This window comes from Bos taurus, chromosome 22, assembly GCF_002263795.3.
Source record: "Bos taurus isolate L1 Dominette 01449 registration number 42190680 breed Hereford chromosome 22, ARS-UCD2.0, whole genome shotgun sequence".
In the NCBI taxonomy this organism is placed as follows: domain Eukaryota; kingdom Metazoa; phylum Chordata; class Mammalia; order Artiodactyla; family Bovidae; genus Bos; species Bos taurus.
The window spans coordinates 10,421,695-10,449,081 of record NC_037349.1 but is presented as its reverse complement, the minus strand read 5'-3'; the positions used below and the strand labels follow the sequence as shown (position 1 = coordinate 10,449,081).

The 27,387-nt window shown below is 41.9% G+C and overlaps 1 protein-coding gene across 27 annotated transcripts in view; it reads right to left on the bottom strand.

Moving 5' to 3' along the window:
- The window catches only part of LRRFIP2 (LRR binding FLII interacting protein 2), a 108,936-nt gene that overhangs the window by 6,914 nt on the left and 74,635 nt on the right, over nucleotides 1-27,387 (bottom strand). For 12 of the 27 annotated variants that reach the window (XM_005222411.5, XM_005222417.5, XM_005222413.5 and 9 more), the window contains 8 exons: nucleotides 26,219-26,335; nucleotides 23,203-23,274; nucleotides 18,469-18,639; nucleotides 10,153-10,245; nucleotides 7,672-7,764; nucleotides 2,572-2,673; nucleotides 2,189-2,321; nucleotides 495-544 (listed from right to left, as the gene is read on the bottom strand). In XM_005222411.5, coding sequence (XP_005222468.1) covers nucleotides 495-544; nucleotides 2,189-2,321; nucleotides 2,572-2,673; nucleotides 7,672-7,764; nucleotides 10,153-10,245; nucleotides 18,469-18,639; nucleotides 23,203-23,274; nucleotides 26,219-26,335 — 831 coding nt within the window. 27 annotated transcript variants of the gene reach the window in all.

The window sequence follows — 27,387 nt, the reverse complement described above, 5'->3', positions numbered from 1 at the left end:
GGTTCCGCTGTGCGCGGTGTTCACAGGCTTCTGATGACACAGACCGATGGGAGTCACGGGAGTCACGCTGTCCCTTTGTGGGGAGGGAGTGGGGACGGGAATGCAGATGTCGGGCAGGGAGAGGGGATGAAGGAAGTGAAGTCCCCACGCTCCACAGAGGGGTGCCACCAGGACCGCCTTAAGCAGAAGAGCCGAGAAGCAGCGTAGGCACGTCACACAGAAGCGTACAGGGCAGTGCGCACCTCCTCAGTCAGCTAAGGGGCCAACATGAGAATCTGCCTTCTTAACAGGCATACAGAGCTGACTCCCTAAGCTGTGTCCCGTAAAGACTAGGAGACAACAGAGGTAAAAATGACTTTTTATCCTTCAACTCTTGAGTAATGATGTCTGAAATAAGCACATGTCTTTCTGGTGCACATTTTAATTTGCTCACGTTTTGCCACATGATTTAGTCAGTTACAATTAAGATTACCCTCCCATGAGAATGCCTTTACCTGTGATAGTAGCTCTTCCTTTTCCCCAGCGAGTTTTCGTAGCCTTACGTCTAAAACAAATGAAAAGTTTGTAATGATGTAGTATATAAACAATTTAAAATAATTCTTCAAATTCACAAATAGCAAACATCTGATAAACAATTTACCACTTTGAGTATCAAAAGACATGAAGGCTTTAATGATGAAAGGAAAAGTACTAGATGATCCAAGACATATTTCCACACAGTTGATGTTTATCAGGCACTGAATACATTTGCTCCCAAGAGCAGTGATTTTCCATGTGAAGACAAATGAAAGTACAAAGATCATTTCCTTGTTTCAAAACTTTTCAAGTTTTACCAGGAGACAATCCCCTGAAAGCCAAGGGTATCCACACAGGCTTTTAAGCCCTTAGAATAAGAAAACAAACTCCGGGAGACAGGACAGGGCTGAGAATGAGCCTGAGAGGGGGTGCTGGAGCCAAGAACGCACAGGAACACAATGCCAGGCGCAGGCAAGGCCCACAGAGCCTGTGTGTGTTGGGGGGTGTGGGGCGCGCACTGAGACGTGGGCCGTCAAGGCTCAGCAGAGGCTCCGCAGCAGGACCACGGGGCCGCTCCTAGCCTCAGGGGATGGATGCTCCCTCCCAACACGCAGGAGAACAAGCCTCTGGGCCGACGGGATGCCGACAGAGGACGGGCTCCCCACGGTCAACCAGTCACCGCCAAAGGCTCCAGCCACCCCACAAGGCAGAGGAAACCCTGCAGCTGCCCGTGGCTGCACTCGCCCGTGCTCCATGCGTGCTCCGCTGTCAGAGGGCTGACGGTTACGCTTCCAGAGTTCCCTCCTTGAGAGCGGGCCTGCCGCTGTCATATACACATTCTTCTAGGAAACTGACATATGCATGAAAATTAAAAAGGAAGAAAGCTCACTTTTCATATAAAAGTGGCTGATGCTACAGTATCCACCTGTGCCATCCTCTAGGACTGGATTCTGAGTGGACACAGCAGATGGGCATTTTCCTGAGGGTAGTGTCATTAGGCTCTCAAAGCATCGAATTCAAGTGGCTTAGCCCTTAAAGCATTACTGACTGGGGGATTTTTGTAGAAACTAACGCTGGTGGCTGGCAATTTGTTATGTAAGTGAATATTGAAACGCCTCTGGTCAATAACATTCAAGTAACAAAAGACCTATTAATAGTTCCTGGTCAAAAAGCTGCTAAGAGGCTCAGAAGCCCTGCTCTGGAATAACAGTCCTCTGATAACTTTTGGTCATCTGTTTGGTGCCTTAAGAAGTGCAGCGGCAAAGAGCTACAGAATCCTGGCGTGAGTCACAGAACAGAAAACCAGATGCTCCCGGAAGAAGAAACTTTGAACACGCTCAGGAAGCCACCGACCACCCTCTGGCTCCCCGGGACAGACGTGCTGGATTCTCTCTTCCCAGAAAGTAGTGTTTAAATGACAAAGCCACATACACACACCCACATGCTTCCGACCAGGGGCCTTCCCCCCTAACACTCACTGCTTGGCAAGGGCCCAAGTGCTGCTTTCCCAAAGTCAAGGACGTCTTAAGACAGCGTGCCCAAGTGTCTTCCTCTCAAAGGATGTCGAGAAGGCTCAGACCGCCCTGGCTTTTGTTTTCCAACAGAGGATGTGACCAGGTTGATGTCCAGGGGGACAACACGAACCCTAGTCAACACAGCGGCAGTGTCTTACCGAGCGGCCCTTCCCCTGCCGACTCCAAGACCTGGGCGGCTTCCTGAGACACGACGGTGATGGCCCCGACTGCGGGCTCCTGGTGGACGTCGCCATTGGGAGTGCCGTCGGGGATGATGACTAAGCCGTGTTTCTGCAGGGAAGAAGAGACCCAGTGTCACAGCAGAGCCCCCAGGGAGGCAGGAGGCGGCAGCACGGTGGCCCTGTGATGACACACGCCTGCTGCGGGGACCCCTGGTCAGCACCAGCCACACGGGGTCCAGCTCTGCAGACGGACTCGCACCTACCAGCTCTGGGCGGGAGAGCCAAGGACACTCTGCGTTTAGGAGGCAGAGGGGACAGGGCGGCAGGAGGAGGAGCAAAGCGGCGAGGAGCTCACGTACCTCTCCCACCTCCACCGCTGCCTTCAGCTTGGCCAGCTCCTCCCGGAGCGCGTCCCGCTCGCTCCTGAGGCAGCCCGCGTGCTCTTTCAGTTTCTCAAGGGCCTGGTTTGGATGGGGCAGCAGGAGAAAGGGCACAGAGAGAGAGCAAATGAAAGGGAGCAGAGCAGCGCCTGATTCAACTTCAAAAGATAAAGCGTCAGGGACAAGGAGGCCTTAAGAGCTTTGGACACAAGCAGTTAGATGTGGAGGGGACACAGAGTCCTATGCATCTAGCTTCAGAAGAAAGTTTTGTAGAAAGTGGTTAATCGTGTGTAAATCTGGCAGAGCATGCTTAGCACATCAGGCAAGAAAACAAGCCCTTTTTAGTCAGTGAAAATAAACAGAGAAGGAAAGTGAAGAAGAAATAATACTAAAATAAAGTTTTCCTGACAAATCTCCCAAGTACGCTTTTGTTAGGTAGTCCAAAACCCACATTTCATGTTAAACTGAACTAGTATATTCAAGAATATACTTGATTTTTTAAAAAGTAAAAATGGGTTCTGGAATAACCAGTATATATACAATGTATTTTAATTAAATACTGGCTGCAGTAATTGTTCTCTACATCATATGGTAAAATATTCCTCATATACCACTCAATTAAAAATAGCTACCCCCCCCCCCGCCATTTCTCAAGGATATGTTTTTGTTAATTAAATGCAACTAATGGTTGTTTGCTTTTCTGATATACGTTCAAAATGTGAAAAACTGATGAAATAAACCCAGCCCACTTATGGAAGGTAGCAGAATATGGGTTTGCAAACAGGCTGTTGAGTCCCGGCACCTACTAACTGACCCGTGCCTCAGTTTCCTCACCGGAAAAAAGGATGATGTCAGCACCACCCACGGGCCCAGGCTGAAAGGAGTACTCAGTGGCAGCACCCTGCAGTGCAGAAGATGCAGGAAGGTTCAGGAAAAGCCGGCCTGGATTCCTCGTGTATTTTCCCTGTTGTTGCCTAAAGCTCACAGCTGTCAGAGCTGAGGACAGTGGAGCAGAAGCAGGAACACGTTTGGTCCACGCTGACGCACTGTTATGTCATAAAATAGCCCAGACTTCAAAAGCCACCCAGGTCAAGCAGTGTGTGCAGACATCTAGCAGCTGGGCTATTTGAAAAAGCCTTTGTCTGCACATTCGTTCCCACGTTTAATGTTTCGACCAGCGTTCCCATTCATGCAAGAAGCTGAACTATAACAGGTAACTCTCCTCTTGGTTTAGAGTCTAGAAGTGGGCCAACTGCTTAGTTACTCACTGCTGAAAAGCTGGACAACTTTCTAAATCATTAGAATCCTATTTTCCAACCAGTAAGTAAATAAGGGACGATGGCAACTGCCATTTGTGTAGCTCCAGGTCTTAAAATTGACGGCTCTCATGTATTTTTATATTTAATTTTTCCCTTATAGACCCTGTACTTTCCTTATCCCCATTTCACAGATCAGAAAATTGAGGCTCCGACAGGCTATGTTTTTTATCCAAAGTCACAGTACATGGCAAAGCCAGAAAATGAATCCTGTTTTTTGGTTCAAAGCCCTCGCACACTCTATATGTATCATCACCCCATGAAGGCCACAATTATCTTCCCTTACTGTCTCCCCGGATGCTATGGGAAAGTAGTTCACAGGACAAGTCCTATTCCTCCTTTGCCCAAACTGCAATGTGACCATCCAGCTTCCTCTTTCAACAATTTACGTTCATACTGTGTGTCGAAAGTCTGCCTGTGAGTTAATAATGTGCATTCCTAACACACAAGGCATTTAGTCTAACACTTCAAGCCAGTATTATCTATCGCTGTTACATTACTAGCAAGTGTAACATTAGGACAGCAGAGCCCAGCACCGCCGCCCCGTCTGCGGCAGCCTCTCCCCTCTGGGCTGCTGTTCTGGTTACAGGTGTCCACGTGCACTGTCGCGCCATGCATCGCCACACGCACCGGGGTGGCGGCCACCGTCATAGCATGCTTGGTTAACAACACGAGAAAACCCCTCAGGAACGGACCAATTTGAAACTGGAGTTCTAGCAAATGCTAGTACATGGCGTTCGTTCCTTTTCCCAATCTTACAGCAGACTGTATCTTTACTTTTGGACTTTCAAATTTCACCTTCCCATAATTATGGGTGGGAAAATAAAATACATCCTGCAAATCCTCCCATCTTACCACAGAGTTTGAAGACTACTGAAATACCTTATAACTGGACCAAATGCGTTCACACTGGATCTGAAATCCTCTGTATTACCTGACCATATAATCACTGCTCTTGGGCTTGTCTTCCATAATTGTTCCTACAGTAGATTTTTTTAGGGTAAAAAGTACAGCTTGCGGAGCTTTAAATAATTTTTACCCCTGACCTAACCTCAAATTCTAGGGTCAAGAAACCTGAAAGGCTGAACTTTTGGACAATGGGTTATAATTACATAGAGGCACAAATATCTTTAGTGAGAATGGGAGTGAGCCTTGTGCGAGGCTGTAGGGACATACAAGCCCTCACACACACCGATTCGACACATGACCCCTGGGTGCTCAGAACGACTCTGGTGCTAGACGAACGACCGCTAGGGTCAATGGAAGAATTAAAGAAAACTGAACTGAAATTAAAGAAAACTATATGAGAATAAGGGCCATGTTCCTTCATGGAGCTACTAAATTTAAATCTTGATCGTGAAGCTAGAGACGTGATGTATCAGGTAGTCACAGATACTTAAAATGCATCTTTTAAAAGTCAAGGGAGGACCACCTAACACACAGTATGATGGCTACTACTGAAAAAAAAGAGTGTTGGCAACAATGGAGAGAAACCGGAACCCCTCTACAGTGCTGCTGGAAAGGCAAAACGGTGCAGCTGCTATGGAACACAGTATGGCTGTTCCTCAAAAAATTAAATTACCATATAATGTAGCAATTCCCCTCCTGGGTATGTACCCAAAAGAAATCACCAGAAGAGATTTGCAAACTCATGTTCACAGCAGCGTTACTCACAGCAGCAAAAAGATGGGAGCAGCCAAGTGTCCATCAGCAAATGAATGAGCACACAAAGGGCACAAACACACACTGGAATATTATCCAGCCTTAAAAGGAAGGACTCTGACATAGGCTATGACACGTCTGAACCCTGAGGACATGATGCTTAGTTGAAACAAGCCAGTCACAAAAAGACAGATACTGTATGATTCTACATATAAGGTACCCAGAATAGTCAAATTCACAGAAACGAAAGTAGAATGGGGGCTCCCAGGGGACGGAGGAGGACGCCCTGAGGAGGAGTTGTTTAATGAAGTTCAGTTTCAGTTCTGCAAGATGCAACGAGGTTCTGTGGAACCTCCAATGTGAATCGACTTAATACCACCAAACTCTTTACTTAGAAATGATTTAAATGGTCAATTTTATGTTATTTTTTGTATGTTACCACCACCACAACAACAAAACAATTTTTTAAAGCAAAAGACGGACAAATTTTTGATGCATAAAACACCTTGGATGACTCTTAAGGGGAATTATTCTCAGTGAAAAAAATGTAATTTCAAAGGGTTACATACTGTGCTGCTGCTGCTAAGTCACTTCAGTCGTGTCCAACTCTGTGCAACCCCATAGACGGCAGCCCACCAGGTTCCCCCATCCCTGGGATTCTCCAGGCAAGAACACTGGAGTGGGTTGCCATTTCCTTCTCCAATGCATGAAAGTGAAAATTCAAAGTGAAGTCGCTCAGTCGTGTCCGACTCTTCGCGATCCCATGGACTGCAGCCTACCAGGTTCTTCCGTCCATAGGGTTTTCCAGGCAAGAGTACTGGAGCGGGGTGCCATTGCTTTATAAAACATTCTTAAGATGACAAATTATAGAAATGGAGAAGAGCAGTTGCCAGCACCTGGGATGGTGATGCTGAGGCAGCAGATATGACTACAAGAGAGCGATAGGAGGGACCTCTTACAGTGATGAAAATGTGCTCCATCTAGATTAGATCAAGATCAATGCCCTGATTGTACTATAGTTTTACAAGATGTTACATTTTGGGGAAACTGGATCAAGGGCGCACAAGATCTCGTGAGTCTACAATGATTTCCAACATTTTTTAAAAGTTTGGGCTTCCCAGGCGGTGCTAGTCGTAACAAACCCGCCTGCCAATGCAGGAGATGGAAGAGAGATGGGTTCAGTCCCTGGGCTGGGAAGACCCCTGGTGGAAAGCATGGCAACCCACTCCAGTATTCTTGCCTGGAGAATTCCATGGACAGAGGAGCCTGGCGGGCTACAGTCCATTGGGTCACAAAGAGTCGGACATGACTCAGGGACTGAGCCCCACCATGACCAGCTAATTTCAAGCAGAACAAGACCTTAGGTCCTCAGGCCAAAGTTCTCCTCCTCTCTCTTCCTCCATCTCCCCTGACAAGGTGAGTCTCCACAACAGAGCTCCTATGCCATGAGGAGGTTGCCAGTCAAAAGGCTACCTGGGATGAACTGGCAGGAATGTTTTCAGTCTCCAGAGTACTTGGGATCTACCTAAAGGTCTTAGCAAAAAGGCACTGAGGACTTCTTCCTTATCTGGGCCCCTGCTCTGGGGAGTTACGAGGATACAATTAGAGGTGACGTCACAGTTTGGCAGCGCCAGCAAAATCTTACATTCCTATCCACTTCCGTAATTAAAATGATTCTAATCTCTTCCTATTTTATTCACCAAAGATTTATGGGATGTTAATAACTTCTCCCCCACCACCCTCTATCCTCTGCTTCTTCTCCAGATTGTTACAATGTAAGAGCATCAAATTACCCACAGAGTTTGAATTAAATGCCTATAGCTGTTTCTGCATAAAAATCCTGGGAAAATAAAGAACAACTTCCTTAGAAAGCTCCTGCTTGTACGTTTTACAAGCACAGAGTCAGCTGGAGAGAGGAGTTCTTTCCAGGCATAGGATCGGGTTTTCCCAGGGAACTTTCTGCCTTCTGCTAATTTATTTCACTCTGTATAAATGCTCAAAGATAATCAAAGGACAGAATTTTAGGAGTCTCTAAATTACATTTACATTGGTCTATTCCTTGTCTATGAGCTTCAGGCCAAATCCCAGTTTCACTTCATACCCTAATGCTTTTATCTTTCCAAAGCAGTGTCTCCTGGAGTTCGAACACCTCTTTTGTCATGGTGTCTATTTTCTGCTGCATACGCTGCTTCTCCTGCAGAGGAAGAGGGGAAGAGGAAAAATAAAAGAGCAGGAAGAAAAAGAGGATGGGGTGAGAGGGAGGAAAGCAGAAGAGAAATAAAGCTGATAAAGAAACTTAACAAAAGGAGAAAGTCTGTGATGAACAGGGAAAGCAAGAGCTGCTTGTGGGAAGGAAGGATGACACGCAGCGTCTCGGCGCCGTGACAGCCAGCGAGGGGACTGGGAACAGCTGTCCCAGCCACAGCCACGGCAGCCAGCCAGTGGGCTTCTGCACACGCCCAGCTAGCTCCACACGTGTACTCTTCTGCTCATGACTGCCCTTCCTCAAACATGGGACACTTGCACTTCTAGAGAGGGGAAGTCAGACTATCATGAGCACGTGACCCTTATCACTGACAACAAGCAGGAGTTTCTGAACTCTATTGTTTTAAGCAGAACTGAAAACAACGAGAGGGACACAGCTCCATCATTCTGAATTTCCTTTAGCAGCAACTATGATAGCAAGAACATCCTAAGTTACAAATGAACAGTCACAGCAGTTTTAGAAACGCTTGGATTTTGGCAATCAGCAATTCTTAACTCTTGGGTAGGCAGTGGTGCACAGTTTATACCCTCTTACATTTAGCAGGTTTTCTTTTCTGCCTTACTGGTGAATTATCATCTCCCACTTTCCCTACTCACACATCTCTCATGTACTTTACCGTGTGGTTCTCAATTCTAAAGACCAAAAAGCGTTATTTTGGCATAGCCAAGATTCTTCAGTTATAAGTAAACGTGCATATTAACATCTGGTGGTGGTTTAGTCACTAAATCGTGTCTGACTCTTGGGACTCTACGGACTGTTAGCCCTCCAGGCTCCTCTGTCCATGAGATTTCCCAGGCAAGAATACTGGAGTAGGTTGCCATTTCCTTCTCCAATATTAACATTTGAAGGATGTTAATTCTAAACATAAGAAAATACCTAAAACTAAAGTTTGTATACCCAGCACCGTAGGCTTTTAAGTTAGAGACCATACTGACAAGTTGTAAAAGTCAAGCATTAAAATTCCTCTTAAATGCAATCATCACATTAAAAATTAGAACACTTAATCAGTTCTAATGTATGTTACTGAATTTGAGAAGCAGCTCCCAAAGCAGTTTTATCATTCTTTTGAAACTGTAATGAGGAAAAATATATATTTTAACTAGAAAAAGAAGTAAGTGGCTGGCATACTGACACACAAAAACAAGAAGACAAAAAGGGAGAAGAAGTCATACATTATTTTTAAATGCCAACAAGACACAGAGTTTGGATAATATACTTCTTGCCATATATGGAAAAACTAAGACAACTAACTCCATATGTAACCTGATATTTTCAAAGGCTATCTGTTTGCATTTAGAATTCACAAATTCTACCCGCTTTCAGCAAGCCAAGTTGTTATTCTCAAGAATGACAAAAAAGTAACATAAATCCACAAATAGAATCACTTCTTTTCCTCCATTAAATCATTTTTAAAGTCATCTGCATGGGGGGAGATTAAGTGAGTCAGATCCGTGGGGGAAGAGAAAAAGGAGGGGGAAAAGGCAGGGGGGAGGGGAGTCCTGAGCCACTAGGGACATGGATGAGTTGAGTGTGACACAGGAGAGGCATCTCAGGTCGCTGGAGCGGGCCTCCCTGACATCACCACGGCACCGCTGCTCATCAGCACGAGACGCGCTGGGAAACCACGCTGAGGAAGCAAACAGGAGCCAGTCCCAGCAAACCTAACCCCATATTTATTAAAAAATGGCAACCTCAGAGGAAAACCACATTTAAGGAAAAACAGAGATGCATGCCAGGTAGCAGGCCCAAAAGGATGAGAACTGCTGTCAAAGGTCTCCTGGAGGCCCACGGGGCTCCCCTCCTAGGACCCTGCCGCGGTCCTAGAGCTCCCTGCCGGGGGAACCTGAGCCGCAGTCTCAGCCAAGCTTCGCTTCTGTCTCCCACCAGGTATCCAGACAACTTCTTTTCATTTAGCCATTTCAGAAGTGCACCTACCTGAGTGAAGATCAAACTTCTTCTTCCCCAAGAATCCTGTCCCCAAATACAGCATTCACTACATTCCCAAGGACCATGGTACCCTGTGGTGTCTCCTTTTGCCCACTTCCTAAGGTATCGTTAGGGGAGAATGTGCTTAGGAATAAAAGACAGTAACAAAAGCTTCTGCTATTAAAAAGAAAATACTTAGAGGGCTCACAGTAGTAATTTTTAAGCCTGCTCTCATGTTTCACACTTGTAAGACGTTAGGGTGCAGCCAATGTGAAGAGACAGGACAGGGTTTGTGGCATTTTAACCCCCTTCCCTCCCAACACACGCGCCCTCATTCCGTTCAGTGCATTTTCTCCTCAGAAAAGGTCTTTCCGCAGCTCCCGCACGTACCTCAATGAGCTCGTCTCTTTGTCGGAGGCCTTCTTTAAGCTCGTCCATCTTGTGCTGCAGCACGCTACACATATGTTTCTGCCTTTCCAACTCCTGTTATTGAAGAAGTGATACGGTTAACAGAGATGGTGGCACACGCAGACTGGAGCAGCTACAGTGTAACAACAGAGAGGCTGCGTGTGACCTCAGACACACACCTGCACCGCCACGCACTTAGAAAAATTCTGCATTCTATGGAAAGGCTCAGGAAATTCTCAATTTTCATCTCATATGGTTACATATCGAGAAAACCCAAACTAATCAATGGCAAAATTACTTTGAATAATGAAATGACTTTAGTAAAACAACAGGTTATAAAATTAACATGCAAAATTCAAGAAGTGCCACAGATCAAAATAAGAGAGAAGATACAAGAAACACACTATCAAAAAATAAAATACATACATGTAAACTTATAAGATATACCCAAAATATATATGAGGAAAATAATATAAAACATTCCTGGAAGACAGAACAGAAAAGTAGGACTGAACCAATGGAAAGGCATACGATGCATCATAAAAATATAGGTTCCCCCTGAAATAACCTATGCATTTAATGCAGTCCAAATAAAAATAACAACAGGTTTTTCTCTCCACAGAGCAACATAAGTTGATTATAAAGTTTATTTGGGAGAAAAACAAGAAAAAATAGCTGGAAAAACACAAAAAGAAAAAGAAAGCTAACCTTACTAGATATTGAAACATTATAATACAGCTTATATAATTAAAACTGTTGTAATGGCTCATGAATACAGACCAATGGACTAGAACAGAAAAATCCAGAAGCAAGCCCAATTACATATTAAACAACAACAAAACAAAAAGCGGTTCAAATCAATGAGAAAAGCTAGGCTTTTAAATTAGCAGTGTTGGCGTAACTGGATACAAACATGGACAAAGAAAACTGGAAGCAAACTTCACAGTATACAGCAGAAGAGATGCACAGAAAGAAAAGGGAGAGAAAAACAGAGACAGAAGAAAGGAAGTTAGAAACAGTCACTAGAGAAAAGATGAGTGTATCGCTATAACCAAGGAGTGGAAAAAACATTACTAAAAAATGACTTAAAAGTCCACAAACAAGAAAGGGAACGGGGTAAAAAAATTGGACTACATAAAAATTTAAAACTTTTGGGAAATTCCCTGGAGATCCAATGGTTAGGGTTTCGTGCTTCCACTACAGAGGGCAGTGGTTTGATCCCTGGTTGGGGAACTAAGATTCCACAAGCAGTTGTAGTGGCACCAAAAAACAAAAAAACAACTTCTGCACGGCAAAGACACTATCAACAAAGAGAAAGACGAGTGACAAATGACCACAGAAACTGTTTTACCAAGTTTTATCGGAGACAGAAAGATACCAACTTTCCACATAAAGAGCTTCGAAAATTAGAAATGAGGAGGGAGAAAACCCCACTATTATTAGAATAGGCTAAAAAAAAAAAAAAAAAGGGACAGTTCACAGAAAAAGAAGTACATTGCTCTGAGTATGAAAAGATGCCCATACTAAGAGAAATGCAAAATAAAACTGTGTTTCTCACCCAAATACCAATAAAAGTCCCCAAAGTTAACAATATACTCAGGGGAAAGTAGTATGGAGAAGGAAACAGGCCCACTCTTACAGTGTGTGGGAATACAAAATTGTACAACCCCGACAAAGGAGAATTCATCATGTCCAGCAGGGTTACCAGGCCTTCTGATCCAGCAAACTCATTTTTCTGACTTGCACAGATACCGGCAAAAATACAAAAAGACCTATGCAGTACATTGGTTTTGCAGGACTATTTTGAAGAGCAAAAGACTGCAAACAACTCAAATGTCCATTAATAGGAAACTGGTGGTACAAACTGTAGTATAGTGATACAAAAAATGAAAGAGAAAGAGCTCTCATCAGGTGAGAGAGTCAAGATACAGGAAAATAGTACAGTATGCTACCACTTTCTAAGAAAGGAGAAACACAAATATATTTTATTTTTTGAATGGGGAAAAAGGTCTTCTTAGGATTAAAAAAAAAAATGGGAGTATAAACCATTTAATTTAAAAAGTTCCCTTAAGGAAGGAGAAGAGAGGGATAAAAGAGAATGAGACAAAAGACTGACTTCTTTGAATTTTTTTTGTTACTGATTTGACTTCAGATCTGTGTAAATAATTCACAAATTGTATAAAAAATTTCATAGTGGAAGCAAGCCAAGTGTCCATCGACAGATGAAGGACAAACAAAATGTGGTACATAAATACAGTGGAATATTATTCAGGAAGAAAATCTCATCACATGCTATGAACATGAATGAACCCTGAGGACAGTATGCTAAGTAAAATAAGCCAGTAACAAAAAGACAAATATGATCCCACTTATATGAGGTACCTGGGGGAGTCAACCTCATAGGGACAGAAAGTAGAACTGCTGCCAGGAGCAGGAGGAGGAACTGGGGGGTTGTTTAATGGATACCGAGTTTCAGTTTTACAAGATGAAAAGTTTTCGAGAGCTGTTACACAACAATGTGAATGAACATTAATGAAATGCATACTTTAAAATAGTTAGGATGGTAAAGTTTGTTATTTTTTTTAATCACAATTAAAAGTAAAAATAATTTCATAATAAAAAAGTTGAAAAAGCAATTCCTAAATATTGAAAGGAAATGTAGTGAACCTAGCTATATGTATCCAGTTAGTGGTATAAGCACAGAGAAACTATTTCAAGTAACTTTAAAAACAATGGTTGTACTATATACAAGCCTAGCAGTAAAATAACAACCAAACACAAAAAAACAAACATGCTTTTAACTATTTTCAGTAATTATACTGCTGGTGGTAATGCTGGTATTGCTATTCTAGGTACTGTGGGATAAAGCGATGAAAATAGAATATAACAAAATTACTCCCATCCCTAGTGACTCTGAGAACTGGGAAGGGTAGTTTCAGGAGAAGGAGATACGCATATGCAAAACAGAGGTCAAGTAAAAATCCTAAATCTGAATAGAAATTAGCACTTATACACATAACATATTTTGACTTTAAAAACAAAAGCATACCCCGTACACACATGGCCCTCATGCAGCACTGAAAAGGCCTGGAGACAGTCACCAACACTGGCATATGCACCGAGCACCCACACTGCTCCAGCGAGAGAGCCAGGGCTCCCCGGGCTCACGGCCGATTCAGGTCTGGAGCAGAAAATGTACCAGACAAGCCCTGAAAACTTGCTTACACTATACAGCAAAGAAGCTATCAGAGCCAATCAGACTCAGGCCGAAATTACTTGGGAATCAACCTGAAGATGTTCACTTTAGACAAAAGTGGGACAACTTGAAAATCAGTAAGAATAAAGCTACAGTGGATGGAAATCATCAAACGAATTCCTCCCTTCATAATGGTTTTTAAAAAATAATTAATAATTGGTCACTGTGAGAGGATGCTAAACATTTCTTATTTTGAAAACTTGTAAACAAAGGAAAAGAGTCATGCTTTTATCTTGCCTTTCCTCTGTAAACTGTTTCACTGAGTAATAAGGGATGAGGGGCAATTTACACGAATAAATAAAGCAGAGTCAAGTGAAAAGACAAGTTATGGAATGGGAGGAAATATTTGCCAACCACGTATCTGATAAGGAACTTGGATCTAGAATATACAAACTCTAACGATGCAATAACACAAAAATAATCCAATTTAAAAATGGGCAAAGGATCTGAACAGACATTTCTCCATAGAAGATGTACAAACATTACACATATCAAAATATACTCAAAATCATTAGTCATCAGGGAAATGCATTCCAAAGCCACATCTCCTAGGATGGCGAGGAAGAAACTCAGATAAGAACAAGTGATGGTGAGGACTTGGAGAAATCAGAAACTGCACACACGGCCGGAGGGAATGGAAAATGGCGCTGCAACCTGGAAAAGGGCCTGGTTACTCCTTAAATGTTTGAACACAGAGCTGCCGGATGACCCAGCAATTCCACTTCTAGGTATAATATTTAAAAGAAAGACGAATGTTCCCACAAAAAAACCAGTACACAAATGTTTACAGCAGCATAATTCATCACAGATAAAAAGTGAAAAAAAATGTCCATCAATACACGCATGGATAAACACGGTATGTATCTATACAATGGAATATTAGGCTATAAATATGAGCGAAGTACAGATGCATGTACCACACAGATGACCTTGAAAATATTAACCAAAGTGAAAGAGGCCAATTATAAAAGACTACATAGTATATGACTCCACTGATATGAAAGGCAACTAACTCTACAGCAGAGACAGAGAGGAGAACCCGCAGTGGTTACCGAGGCTGAGGGGCTGAGCGAGAGGACTGCTGAAGGGTACGGGGCTGCTTGCTCACGTGATGAAACATTCCAAAATTGGTTGTGGTTGCATTTGTCTGTGAAGATGCAAAATAACCCACTGAACTGTATACTTAAGATAGATGAAGTATATGGTATGTGAATTTTATCTCAATAAAGCTGTTTTAAAACAATGATGAAAAATAAAACAGTAAAGATAAAAACAGAATGTTATTTTGCCACCCCTAATCAACTAGTAGATATAGACACCCTGTTGCAGTATCACAGAGATGCCCTATACCTGGGCCTCCTGAAGGAAAAGAACCTATGAAGTAGACTGAACCCGCGTGTGATTAAACCTCTAAACCTAACTATTTATAGGAAACACAGAAGAAAAAGGAGCATGGTAGAGAACCATGTTAATGAAACAGCAAAATCCCCAAGACTGTCAGAAACTGTTAAGAACAGCAGTCCAGTTTCTTGAACCCATAAACTACAAGAGAGAAAAAGAGATGAAAGGAAACCTATAAATAGAGATCTGTGAGACGTGACAGCCAACTCCAATGTGTGCAACTCACCAAGACTCTAAGTATAAAAAAGAAAAATCATTTATCACGTTTGAAACAACTGAAATTTTAACAATGACAGGATATATATAGTATGAAGGTCTTGCCATTATATTTTTAAAAGAGAGGACATGTTTAAATTCATATTAAATTCAGGAATATTCTGGCGGTCCAGTGGTTAGGACTTGGTACTTAATACTGCCCAGGATCTGGGTTCAATCCCCGGTCAGGGAACTAAGATCCCACAAGCCATACAGTGTGGCCAAAAATAAATAAAATAATAAACTCATATTAAAATATGGGACTTGCTTCAAACAAACTGAGTGGGGGGAGTTGACATGGTAAAACTGGCTATGCACTGATGGCCTGTTTGGGGTCAGTGATGGGGTTCAGGAAAGTTCATGATATGCTTCTCTCTCTCTCTTTTTTTTGGGGGGGCGGGTCTGTTTAAAATCTGCAATAGAACATTTTGTTATATCTCAGATAAACTGTAAAAAAAAAAAAAAAGGAAAGGAAAAAAAGAAAAAGAATTCCCTACTATAATGCAGACATTCCTAACCAGGCATTCTGTCCCTGAAGTATAGACACAATACGTAAGATGCAGTTACCATAATCCCAGCAGAAAACACGAAAGACATTTTGAAAGGTGGCATGAATATTGCTGTGTAAAGGAAACAGGAACATCTCCTGTATGAGGCAGTATCTGTTTAGGAGAAGAGAGGCTGGGCTGAAGGTGCATCAGAGACAGACATGCCCACAAAGTCTTCTACATCACCGTATTTGAAGCAGATTCCCAGGGCATTAAAAAAAACACACACAGACTTTTCAAAGTCAAAAACACAAGATTTAGAAACAAAAACAAACTGAAAAAACCCCACAACTCTATGTATACTAAGACATCTCTATATCCTAGAAAATAACAGGAGGGAAAATGAAGTTGGTTAAAACAGCTTATCATAGGGATTTTTTTTTTTTTAATGCTCAAGGTCATTGGAGTAGATAGATAAGAACTCATTTTAGTACTGACCATTCAATACACAGCATGAGCTTTTCTTCTGTTAGAAGCAAGAGCCAGAAGCAGACATGAAAAATGTGTGGCAAGGTAGAAAGAGAGTCCAAGGACTAAGAAAAGTACGATGGCTTGGACTCTCCAAAACTGGCTGATGAGATACAGGAAGAATCAAAGAGGAGCCCATCTACATCACCACATAGTCAATGAGCCGCTGTCATCAATATGAAAACACCCAGAAACCTCTATCACCTTATCTAGATGCAAGTCTTCTTATCCTACTGTTTTTGTTTATAGACATTATTTTTCTGAGGAGTTTAAGGCAAAATCCAGCAGAAACTACAGAGTTCCTAAATACCCCTGAGCCCCCTCCCCACTCCCAGAACAGCCTTCCCCCGCTATCAACATCCTAAACCAGAGGGATATATTTGTTGCCATCAGTGAGCCTACACTGACATGTCACTGTCACTGAAAGCCCATAGCTAACATTAGAGTTCATGCTCAGTGTTGTACGTTCTGTGAGTTGTGATACATGTACAACGTATGATATAGAATAGCTGCTGCTGCTAGTCACTTCAGTCGTGTCCGACTGTGTGCGACCCCAGAGATGGCAGCCCACCAGGCTCCCCCACCCCTGGGATTCTCCAGGCAAGAACACTGGAGTGGGCTGCCATTTCCTTCCACTGCTGCCCTAAAAATCTCCTGCACTCTGCCTCTTCAGCCTTCCTTCCCCTAGTTCAGTTCAGTTCAGTCGCTCAGTCGTGTCTGACTCTGCGACCCCATGAATCACAGCACGCCAGGCCTCTCTGTCCATCACGAGCTCCTGGAGTTCACTCAGACTCATGTCCATTGAGTCAGTGATGCCATCCAGCCATCTCATCCTCTGTCGTCCCCTTTTCCTCCTGCCCCCAATCCCTCCCAGCATCAGAGTCTTTTCCAATGAGTCAACTCTTCACATGAGGTGGCCAAAGTACTGGAGTTTCAGCTTTAGCATCATTCCTTCCAAAGAAATCCCAGGGCTGATCTCCTTCAGAATGGACTGGTTGGACCTCCTTGCAGTCCAAGGGACTCTCAAGAGTCTTCTCCAACACCACAGTCCAAAAGCATCAATTCTTCAGCTTTCTTCACAGTCCAACTCTCACATCCATACATGACCACAGGAAAAACCATAACCTTGACTAGACGGACCTTTGTTGGCAAAGTAACGTCTCTGCTTTTGAATATGCTATCTAGGTTGGTCATAACTTTCCTTCCAAGGAGTAAGCGTCTTTTAATTTCATGGCTGCAGTCACCTTCCCCTAACCCTGCTGCAAATACATCGTGACACTTTGTAGAAGTGACAAAAACAGACTGGAATGAGCATTTTCAGTCCTCAAGAAATCCCTAGAGAGTCTACAGTAATAATGTGGGTCCCTTAGAGGTTATATTAACACCTTTTCTCCCTTTATTATGTACAAATACAGATTGTTATTGCTTCTAACAATTCACCAAAGCACATTTCCTAAATTCTTTTTTTTTTTAATACAATGTACTGCAACTTATTTCTTCATAGTAATATCCATCTGTTCTGCTTGGGCTGATTTCAGCACTTTTTAAAAAATCCAATAAACTTTTAAGGGAATGCAACTTGTTTCCTGCGGCTGTCAAAAGGCAAAACCAGGCCTTGGGCAGTGGCTTTTATTTTCCATCTGCACATTTTAACAATATAGCTTACAAATCGCTAAAGAAAACATCTGCTGATTTCTGATCCACATCTCCACACTGTTGTTTCCAAATAACTGGTTAAAGACTTCTCCCCAATCATTTAGAAAACAGGTTCTCTTGAAAAATGAGAGAAGAAAAGAGAGAAGAGAAGAAAAAAAGAAAAGAGAAAAAACGAGCCATCTCACTGAAAGCCTTTGGAGCTTTGTGGAGTTCCAGTTATAACAGGAAGAAGTAATTCACTGTAATTGTCAAATTAAGAGACAGAAAATAAAGATAAAATTTGAACTGCATTCTATTTTCAGAAACTAAAGGATGTGATAAGTTCCCCCTTATGAAAATAAACTAAATCTTATAAAAATTAAAAAAGAATATTCCAGGAATGGCAGTCTCGTGTTCTGTCGATCTCCTTGCACCAATCCGTTTTTAGGGAAATACCATTCCCCGGGACCCTGGCCTCTTCCATCAAACCCAGTACTTAAGAAAAAATGTTAATTCTCCTTTATTCTTCATCGATAATACTAACAACCATTCACTGAACACATACTATGTGCCAAGTAAACACTTTATAGGCAGTAATAATCATTAACCCCTCACCACAGAACTATGATGTAGGTATTACTGGCCCCATTTTACAGAAGAAAACAGTACTTTTTAAATAGCAGGTTTTAATTTTCTGACCCCAGAGAAAGGCATGATGTAAAATGAGCAAATTACCTTTGATTTTTCTTCATTTTCTCTATAAAATTCCGCCATCTGTTCCTCCTGCTCTTCAATAACATCCTTTAGGGTATCTACTTGGTATATCAAATTGTTCTTCTCATTGTCTAACTGTGCATTGGAAACCATGGCTTTCTTGTATTTTTCTTCCACTTCAGATAAAGACTCCTAAATGAAAGTCAGAGTCATCAGTCTAACATCTCAAACATACCCATCACCTATAGCCCTGGCACAGACACATGAAGATGCATTTTTGCAAAATACAAGCAGCTCTGGAAACGCTGTTTAGTAACAAGCACATGAAGCAGGAGGACGACAGAAAGCCAAGAGTACCACTGCAAGCACTCCCTGGGCTCTCCGCTGCCCAAGGAAACAAGCGGCGGTGCAGCCTCTGAAAGACGAAGACATGCAGACAACACGGAGGAGTCACGGGAACAGTCACAAAATGAAGGCTCCTTCACGTTTTCAGAAATGGTACTCCTGCAGTTTCAACAACAAGCTATCTGGTACTCTGAATGCAATGACAGGGAATATAGCCTCTTTTTATACAAGCAAATTTCATACTCCTTTGAATTTCACCATTTCTTGGATCTGTGTTTTCAGTACTTTCCTCTTCTCCATGATATTAATAAATGTATCCACATTTTCTCTGGAAATTATTCAAATATTAGCCATTTAAAATAAGCGACACAAAAACAATTATTTTTTTTAAAAAGAGCTACCAGGGCAATTCCCTGGTGGTCCAGTGGTTAGGACTCCATGCTTTCGCTGCAGGGCCTGGGTTCAATCCCTGGCTGGGGAACTCAGATAACATAAGCTCGGCTGTGAGCCCCCCTCCCCGCCCCCCAAAAAGTGCTACCACTAAATGCCTAAATTTTTATATACTTCAAAGTTTCCTGCCTAAAATAGCTTACAGTCTATTTTTGAATAGCTGCTTCTATTTTGGTAGATTACTATTACCCAGCAACTTTTTAAAGCTAAAAAGAAAAACATTTCACATAGAAAAAGATCATCACTTCTGTATTTTTAAAATGCTGATGCAAATGTTAACAAATAAAAGAGCAATGATATTTGAACTGAGGGTTCTGAGAGTCCAGAATCCTTTACACATCTATGATCAACTGATATTTGACAAGGGTGCCCAGACAACTCAGTGGGAAAAATAGTTTTTTTTATAAATTATGTTGGGGCAACTGAGATCCACATGCAAGCAAATAAAGGTGGACTCCTACTTCACACCATACCCCAAAATTAACTCAAAATGGATCACAGTCCTAAATTAAAAGCCAAAATTATAAAACTCTTTCCCCAAAACACAGAAGTAAATCTTTATGACTCTGGAGTAGGCAGTGGTTTCTCAGACATGAAACCAAAAGAAAAAAACAGACTTTATAAAAATTAAAAACTTTTATGCTACAAACTATATCATCCAGAAAATAAAAAAGACCATGCAAAAAATGGGAGAAAACATTTGTAAATCTTATGTCTGATAAGGTACCTGTATCTAGAATATATAAAGAACACTTAGAAATCAAGAATTAAAAGACAGACAATTCAATTTTAAAATGGGAAAGGATGTGAACAGATATTCCTCCAAAGAGGGTATAAAATGGTAAAGAATATAAAAATATTCTTAATATCATTAATTAAAGAAATAAGACCAAAACCATAATGAAATACTACTCCAGACTTAATAGGATGGCTAGTAAACATAATCAAAAAAACAGATAACAAGTGTTGGTGACGAAATGGAAAAGCCAGAATCCTCATACACTGCTAGTGAGAATGTAAAAGAGTGCAGCTGCTTCGGGCCAACAGTCTGGCAGCAAGTCAAAATGTTAAACATAGAGCTGCCATATGACCCAACACTTCTATTTCTAGGTAATCTGCCCAAGAGAAATGAAAAGATATATCTATACAAAAAACTGGACACAAATGTTTGCAGCAGCATTATTCATAATAGATCCAAACTGTAAACAATTCAGATGCCTATCAACTAATAAATGGATAAACAAAATGTAGTAAATCTATACACTGGAATGTTACCCAGCAATTTTTACATATATACACACATACATACACACACACACAGATGCATGTTATGGCATGGATGAATCTTATGACATGGATGAAAACATTAAGTAAAAAGTCAATCACAAAAGACAACACTGACTAGTGGTCTGGGAGTGAAGGAATGGAGAACAACTGCTGATTAGTATGGGGTTTCTCTCTGGGTAATGAAAATACTGTAAAACTGGTGATGTCTGTGCAACTCTGTGACTATGCAAAAAAAAAACCAAACCACTACACTGTACACTTTAAATAGGTAAATTTTATGGCATGTGAATTTTACCTTAATAAAGATACACAAACACATACACTTAACTGTTTGCAAATCAGGAGTATATTAATGTTTTGGGGTTTTTTCCCAGAAAAAATGAACAAACTTTTAGGCCAACTCCATACAGTACAGAATTTGGAATGATTCTGATCCATCTTAGAGACAACTAGCAAAAATGAAAAAAAAAGAAAAAGAAAAGTCATCCTCACAACTCAGTCCCACACAAAATGGGGTGTGACTGCATGAACACCAGAATCTGAGGCAGTGTAAGCAGCAGCTGCAAGGATACAACATATAAAGTAAAACTGACATAAAATGTATGGAAGTCACTTTTCTTTAAACAACAGACCACAGAGGACTAGTTTAAGTGTCAAGTAGTTTTAATGATTTTAATCTAGTTCACACAGTGATACCCATAAGGAATTAGTTTACTTAAATGTATCTAAGGAATTGATTTTCAGTGTAGGTTCTAGACTAGAAGCAACAACATTATCTAGGACCTGGCTAAAAATGCAAATTTTCAATAACCCCATCCTAGACTTTTTGGATGAGAAAATCTGGGAGTAGAATCCAGCAATCTGTGCTATTAATGAGATCCAGGTGATGATGGATGGAAGTTGGAGTGGGAAAACACCCCTCACAGGCAGACGTACTTGAGAATAATGTCATAAGCAATGACCCAGCATTCTTTTTTAACAGGATATAGGTACACCGACAACCACTGTGCTTTGCCCACCAACTGGATGATTTCGTAAATGACTTTTTTCTTCTGTTTAAAAGACTCATTTCAAGGATAAACATAATCTGAAGTCAAGTTCAATTATACACTAATTATGAATTAAGAAAAGGGGTCTTATCTATTCAGAGTTTCAAATAAGGTGAATCTGTTTTCTGTATCCTTCAAAGAATGCAATAAATGGTAGGTCAAAAAGAGGAAAATGTTCAAAATAAAATGAAAAACAAGTAAGAATTCCTCTCAATCATTTGCTTTCCTGATACATTATGTTACACTCAATACTTTAAAATGAATGTACTGACTGAAAAGTCCTGGATTTGTTCCCTTGATCTAAGATATTTCCAAGTCATAGCTCCAAAACTTGGAGAGGAGAGCAATAAGGCTACGGGAGCACACAGGCACACTGACTGGGGTTCTCCTGATGTCACCAGTGCCCACACACGGCTGTCCGTGGTGTCCAGGCGCCCCAGGAATGCTCTCCACAGGCCTCCCCCCCTTTCTGGTCCTGAGTCTTAACTGTGTGCCTCTGGGCCACAATCACCCGCATGAAGGTTCTGGCTGGTAGTTGGCCCAAGTCCAGTCACGCCAGGGCAGCTGAGCAAAGCCTTTGCTTGTTAGGTTCATACTGTGCTCCTGGGGCATTGCCCAAGTCACCTTTCTGAATGCCTTGTTTACACATTTTTAGAGGCCTGGTGTCTATGTTAAATAGGGAACTACCTGTGTTCAGAGAAACTTACAGTAATTCATAATATTAGACCTGGACTTCTTAAGGAAACACAGGGAAGAGCATGATAATCAAGTGCCATTTATAATTAAAAGGTCTGCCACACACCTACACTTCTTTGGAAAACTGGTAGCCATTCTTGCCACCATGTAAAAAGTGAATGTGTTAGTTGCTCAATCGTGTCTGACTCTTAGTGACCCCATGGAATATAGCCTCTGTCCATGTAATTCTCCAGGCAAGAAGACTGGAGTGGGTAGCCATTCCCTTCTCCACGGGATCTTCCCAACCCAGGGATTGAACCTGGGTCTCCTGCATTGCAGGGAGATTCTTTACCATCTGAGCCACCAGGGAAGATCCCTATTTAAATTTGCCTCCAAATTCTTTAAGGCACTGAATGTGTGTAACCCTTTTTGACCTATATGTAAAAACAACACCAAAACACAGTCCTCGTGCTTCAGGGTCTTTCCACCACAGGGGTTATTTACGGTAATGCTCTCTCTCTCAGATGCTTCTTCCTCCTATTTCTAACACTGACTGCATTTGGTGACAGAAATAGGCAATGCTCTTTTATTTAGCTTGGAAGAATTTTAAGGTTTAATTCTCAATAAAAAAAATATTCTTAGAACATTTCTTAGGTTTTTGCCTAACTCAATTTCGTAAGGCTAAGACACAAGGGATATGTAAGCATTTTACAAGGTTTAAAAACTGAGTCCAGCTACCTTTTGCTGAATATTCCACCAACTACACCACACACGTAAATATCAGCAGAGACTGGAAGTTCGCCTTTCACTGCAGGTTAAGCACATGCTTGAAAGACAAACACTGTTAGTAAAGCCATGTGCAGTGGGGTTAAGAGAACCCGTGAAACCACCGTTACTGACACTTCTGCGCACAGACAGCATGCTTGGGCTACAGAGAGGGCCCTGATACCTTTAGTTCTTTAAGCCCCTGCATGTATCTCCCTTCTACATCCTGAATCTGGTCCTTAAGGTCATAGATATCCTGCAGGACATAGGAATGAACCATTGCATAAAACCACACGCAAAGTCTCAAAGGATTCATGAAAATGTGAATTACTTCTGAATAGACCAGACCAAAAGAAGAGAAGTCACAGTACACAAACGTGGCTTCCACTCCAAACAGCACAGGTGATGCTGCGGCTGGGAAGGCCCTAGAGTAACCAATTCAACAGAGTAAAAATTTTCTTGGCATTGACTCCTGTTGAAGCAATATTAGCAAATGGGGGCAGGGCTGTGTATGGACAAAAGCTATCGCTTATAACAGTTTTTAAAACACAATTTTGAAAATTGTATAAATCATTTAAATAATTTTGAGTATAACACTTCACCGAGAACTAGTAAAATATGTAGCAAATTAATTACAAGCTGAAAATTTTACTGAGTTATGCAGAAGTTTTTAAAAAATGTAAAACCAGGTATGAACCAAGTTGTCTTCCAATGACTTGGTTACTGCCCACAATTCATTTGGGAGGAAGAGAAATAAAGGGAGGGAAATTAAACACAAACCTTTTTAAATACAATGTCAAATGAGACAGTCTATCCTGAGGACACCATTTAAATGATGACAAAAGTCTTTGCTCCAAATGTTACCATAATCCTTATAAAAAAAGTAAAGCAGGTCAAATTCTAAATGGAAAATATTGTCTCCCTTGTACCCAACCTTGCTATGTAAGATCTATTCTGGATGGTTGATTTAGGTTGGAAATAACAGCTACAGGCCCTTGAACCTAACTACAATTACAGGCAGGAACAATGGCCCGCTGCACAGAGTTATATCACATAAACATTTCCCCTGCCTCTTCATTCCCTCCCCGGTGGGCTTGTCTTTTACTCCTCAGTTCCCTCAACAGACACTTATCAAGTGCCTATGCTGTGCTGTGCTTAGTCGCTCAGTTGTGTCTGACTCTTTGTGACCCCATGGACTGTAGCCCGCTCAGTTTCTCTGTCCAAGGGGATTTCCCAGGCAAGAATACTGGAGTGGGTTGCTATTTCCTTCTCCAGGGGATCTTCCCAACCCATGGATAGAACCCAGGTCTCCTGCACTGCAAGCGGATTCTTTATTGTCTGAGCCACCAGAGAGGGCCTACTAGGAGCCAGATACTAGGACATACAAGCTCATTTCCTTCCAAGAGGTTGTAAATGGCAGCACAAGCTGAGTCTGACGCTGGAAGGCCCTATTCTCCTGTCTTTCGCTGGACTAGAAAACAGCACTTAAAGGCAAGAGCTGAGCTTATTTACTTTGCGTCCCCCATGCTTCTGCCTGGTACTAAGAGCTCAACAACAAGGGCCCCTTCAGAGTCAGAGCCAGCGTGACCTGGGCCGCCTCCTGCACAGCCACTGCCACTGCAGCAATCCCCTAGCCTCTGCTAATCCTCAGCCCACTGTACAAGCTGCCCGTATCACACAGCAGACTCCTGCTCCTCACGGCCTGCAATCTGACTGGGTCACCGACGGTCCCTCCCTCCTCCTCTACTGTGTCGGGGGAAGGGGCGCCCACCTCCCCCCAACCTTATCTGGACATTCCTCTCACCTACTCAGGCACTTTATGTTCAGTTATTCCTCTCCTTTCTTAACTTCAGGGTCTCTCTCTACTGGCTCAATCCAACCCATGAAAATAAATACTAAGGCTGCCTTTAAAAGAAAACAAAAACCCTCTCTTAACACTATTGGCCAATCAACTTCCAGTCTCCAACACTCTCTTCAGAGGAAGCTGCCTGCATTTCCTCCCATTACAGTTTTGACTTGCTCATCTCCTCCCCACTGTTCAACCACAGAGGAACAGTTCTTGCCTCCAAGGTTTCTTCCAGCCTGTGGTCAACCTTTAGGAATGCAAATCCGATAGCAGCGCTTCCCTGCTTCTTATCCCACTGTCGTCAGGGTGAACCTGAATTCCTTTCAGGCGGCCACACAAAGTGTTTTGAGATGTGGCCCATCAGTACTCCTCCAGCTTTCTCTCTCATCCATTACGAATCCCCACTTTCCATCCTATCCTCTGGCAACTCTGCTACACAGATAACCTTCTGGTTCTCTGAATTTATCAGAGAACACCTTCACGCTTCGGCTTCTTTGCCTGGTTAATTTTTACTGTTCCTTCACTCCTTGTCTCCTCTGAAAAGCCTTTCATTATCTCTTCCAATTTAGACAATGCTTCTCTGAATTCCCTTAACAGCCTTACTCTTGCTACTATGGTAGTACCACACCACCTGGCTTTACTGGTTTATATCCACTTGTCTTCCATGTGAAACAGTGAATTCCTCAGGTTTCCAAAGTATGTTTTACTGCCTGAACCTATGGGGCCAAGTGCTCGATATATGCTGAATGAATGAATAAATGCAGTTTTTATTACCATCCTCGCCCCGTTCCTTACAAACAGCTTGCTTAGCAAATAGACATTCATAGATATCTTGAAAGGGTTATTAATGAGACTGGAGGCTCAACTAATGGGTTAAATGAGCTTTCATTACTCAGGTATTTCTGTCATCCCAAATATTATCATACTTGTCTTATCATGAAACTGAGCGATAACTGTATTCAAGCAGCCAAATAATACTATAATGGCTCAAAAGACTAATAACCCCCAAAGTCTGGTTTCCCGTACATCCACATATTTTCCATCTAAAATGTGGCCAATTATTTGAAAGGATGACTTTTATATACATTAGAAAGTTTTTTTGGCATTTGTAAACTAGCAGAGCTCATTCCAAATACCATCAAATCTTCAGGAAAGAGAATAGAAGAGAATTAACTAATCTCCTTCCTTTCAGACCCTAGTCACATTCTTGAACTGTATTAACAATTTTTTTTTAAAGGACTCATACTTCTTTCCTTCCTACCAAGTCACATTAAATGTTAAATGGTTCTAGTATACTACAAAGAAGCCAAAAATAAAAAATGTTTATAAAAAGCAAACCAAAATGGCGGTTTACCCGCAATTCACTTAATGAGGTGTCTGGGTCTATTAAGCTGCTGGTATCCCCGCTTCCTCGCCTGGATGAGTTTCCACTTAGAGGGGTGGTCGCTGAGGCAGAATTTCGAGATGAAGGCTAGAGAAAAAGACAGATGACACTTTTAAGTCTTAATTCTTTAAAAATAAATTGCTGTGGAAGCTAAAAGTGGGGCAGGGTGACAGGAAGAGCTCTAACGCAGTGTGGATAAGAAGTTACCGAATGCAGTCCACAAGCAGTTCAGACTGGACTTGGTGGGCGGGGGGAAACGGGGGTTACCCAGAGATGGGCCCAGACATACTCAGCACAACTGCGTTTGCTCACTCTTTTGGAATCTAGGATTCATAATCACTAAGAAGGAAACAGTTCGTGTGAAGAGTTGTCTGTTTTCTAAGTTTATCTTTACTGTACTGTAAACAGCGCTGGGGTGAGGACATCAGCTTGATTTTGAACAGTTCCAGAATGCTCTGTTGGTATGCTAATTATCAGGTTCCTGAAGCTGCTTCTTTAGAACCTTTTCTTTTCCTAACACTTTTTGATAAAAGCTGGAGACACTGTCTGCAGCTGAGAGCAACAGCATTTTGCCCTCAGCTGTGGATGATGCTCCTGAATTAATAAACGGCAGAGATTTGGGCAGACAGTTCAGCAGACAACTAGCCACATGCGGTGACTGAGCACTTGGAATGTGACTGCTCCAAACACAGAGTTCTTTCTCAGGTGTGAAATACACACCAGGTTTTGAAGTCTTGATGTGGAAAAAAGAATGTAAAATATCTCACTGATAAGTTTTCATGTTGATTATGCTTAAAATATTTTGGACATAGGGGTTAAATAAAATATATCATTTGAATTAATTTTATCTGTTTCCTTTTACTATTTTAGTGTGGCTGCTAGAAGATTCACATGTGGCTTACATTTGTGGCTTGCATTATATTTCTACTGGACAGAACTGGCAAACCATTGTAATGGTTTCTTCTCAGGATGAAATTCTAGAGGACCGAAAATCAAAAGAGCAGCCACAAGTTTAAGAGGTGACATGCAAGGAAATAAAATGCAGTGTCTCCTCTCTTCCCAAGGCTTCACATGATTCAAGTGCATAGGAATTTGGGGGTCAAGGACAGGAAGTAGATGAAGAAAGGAACAGTAACTCC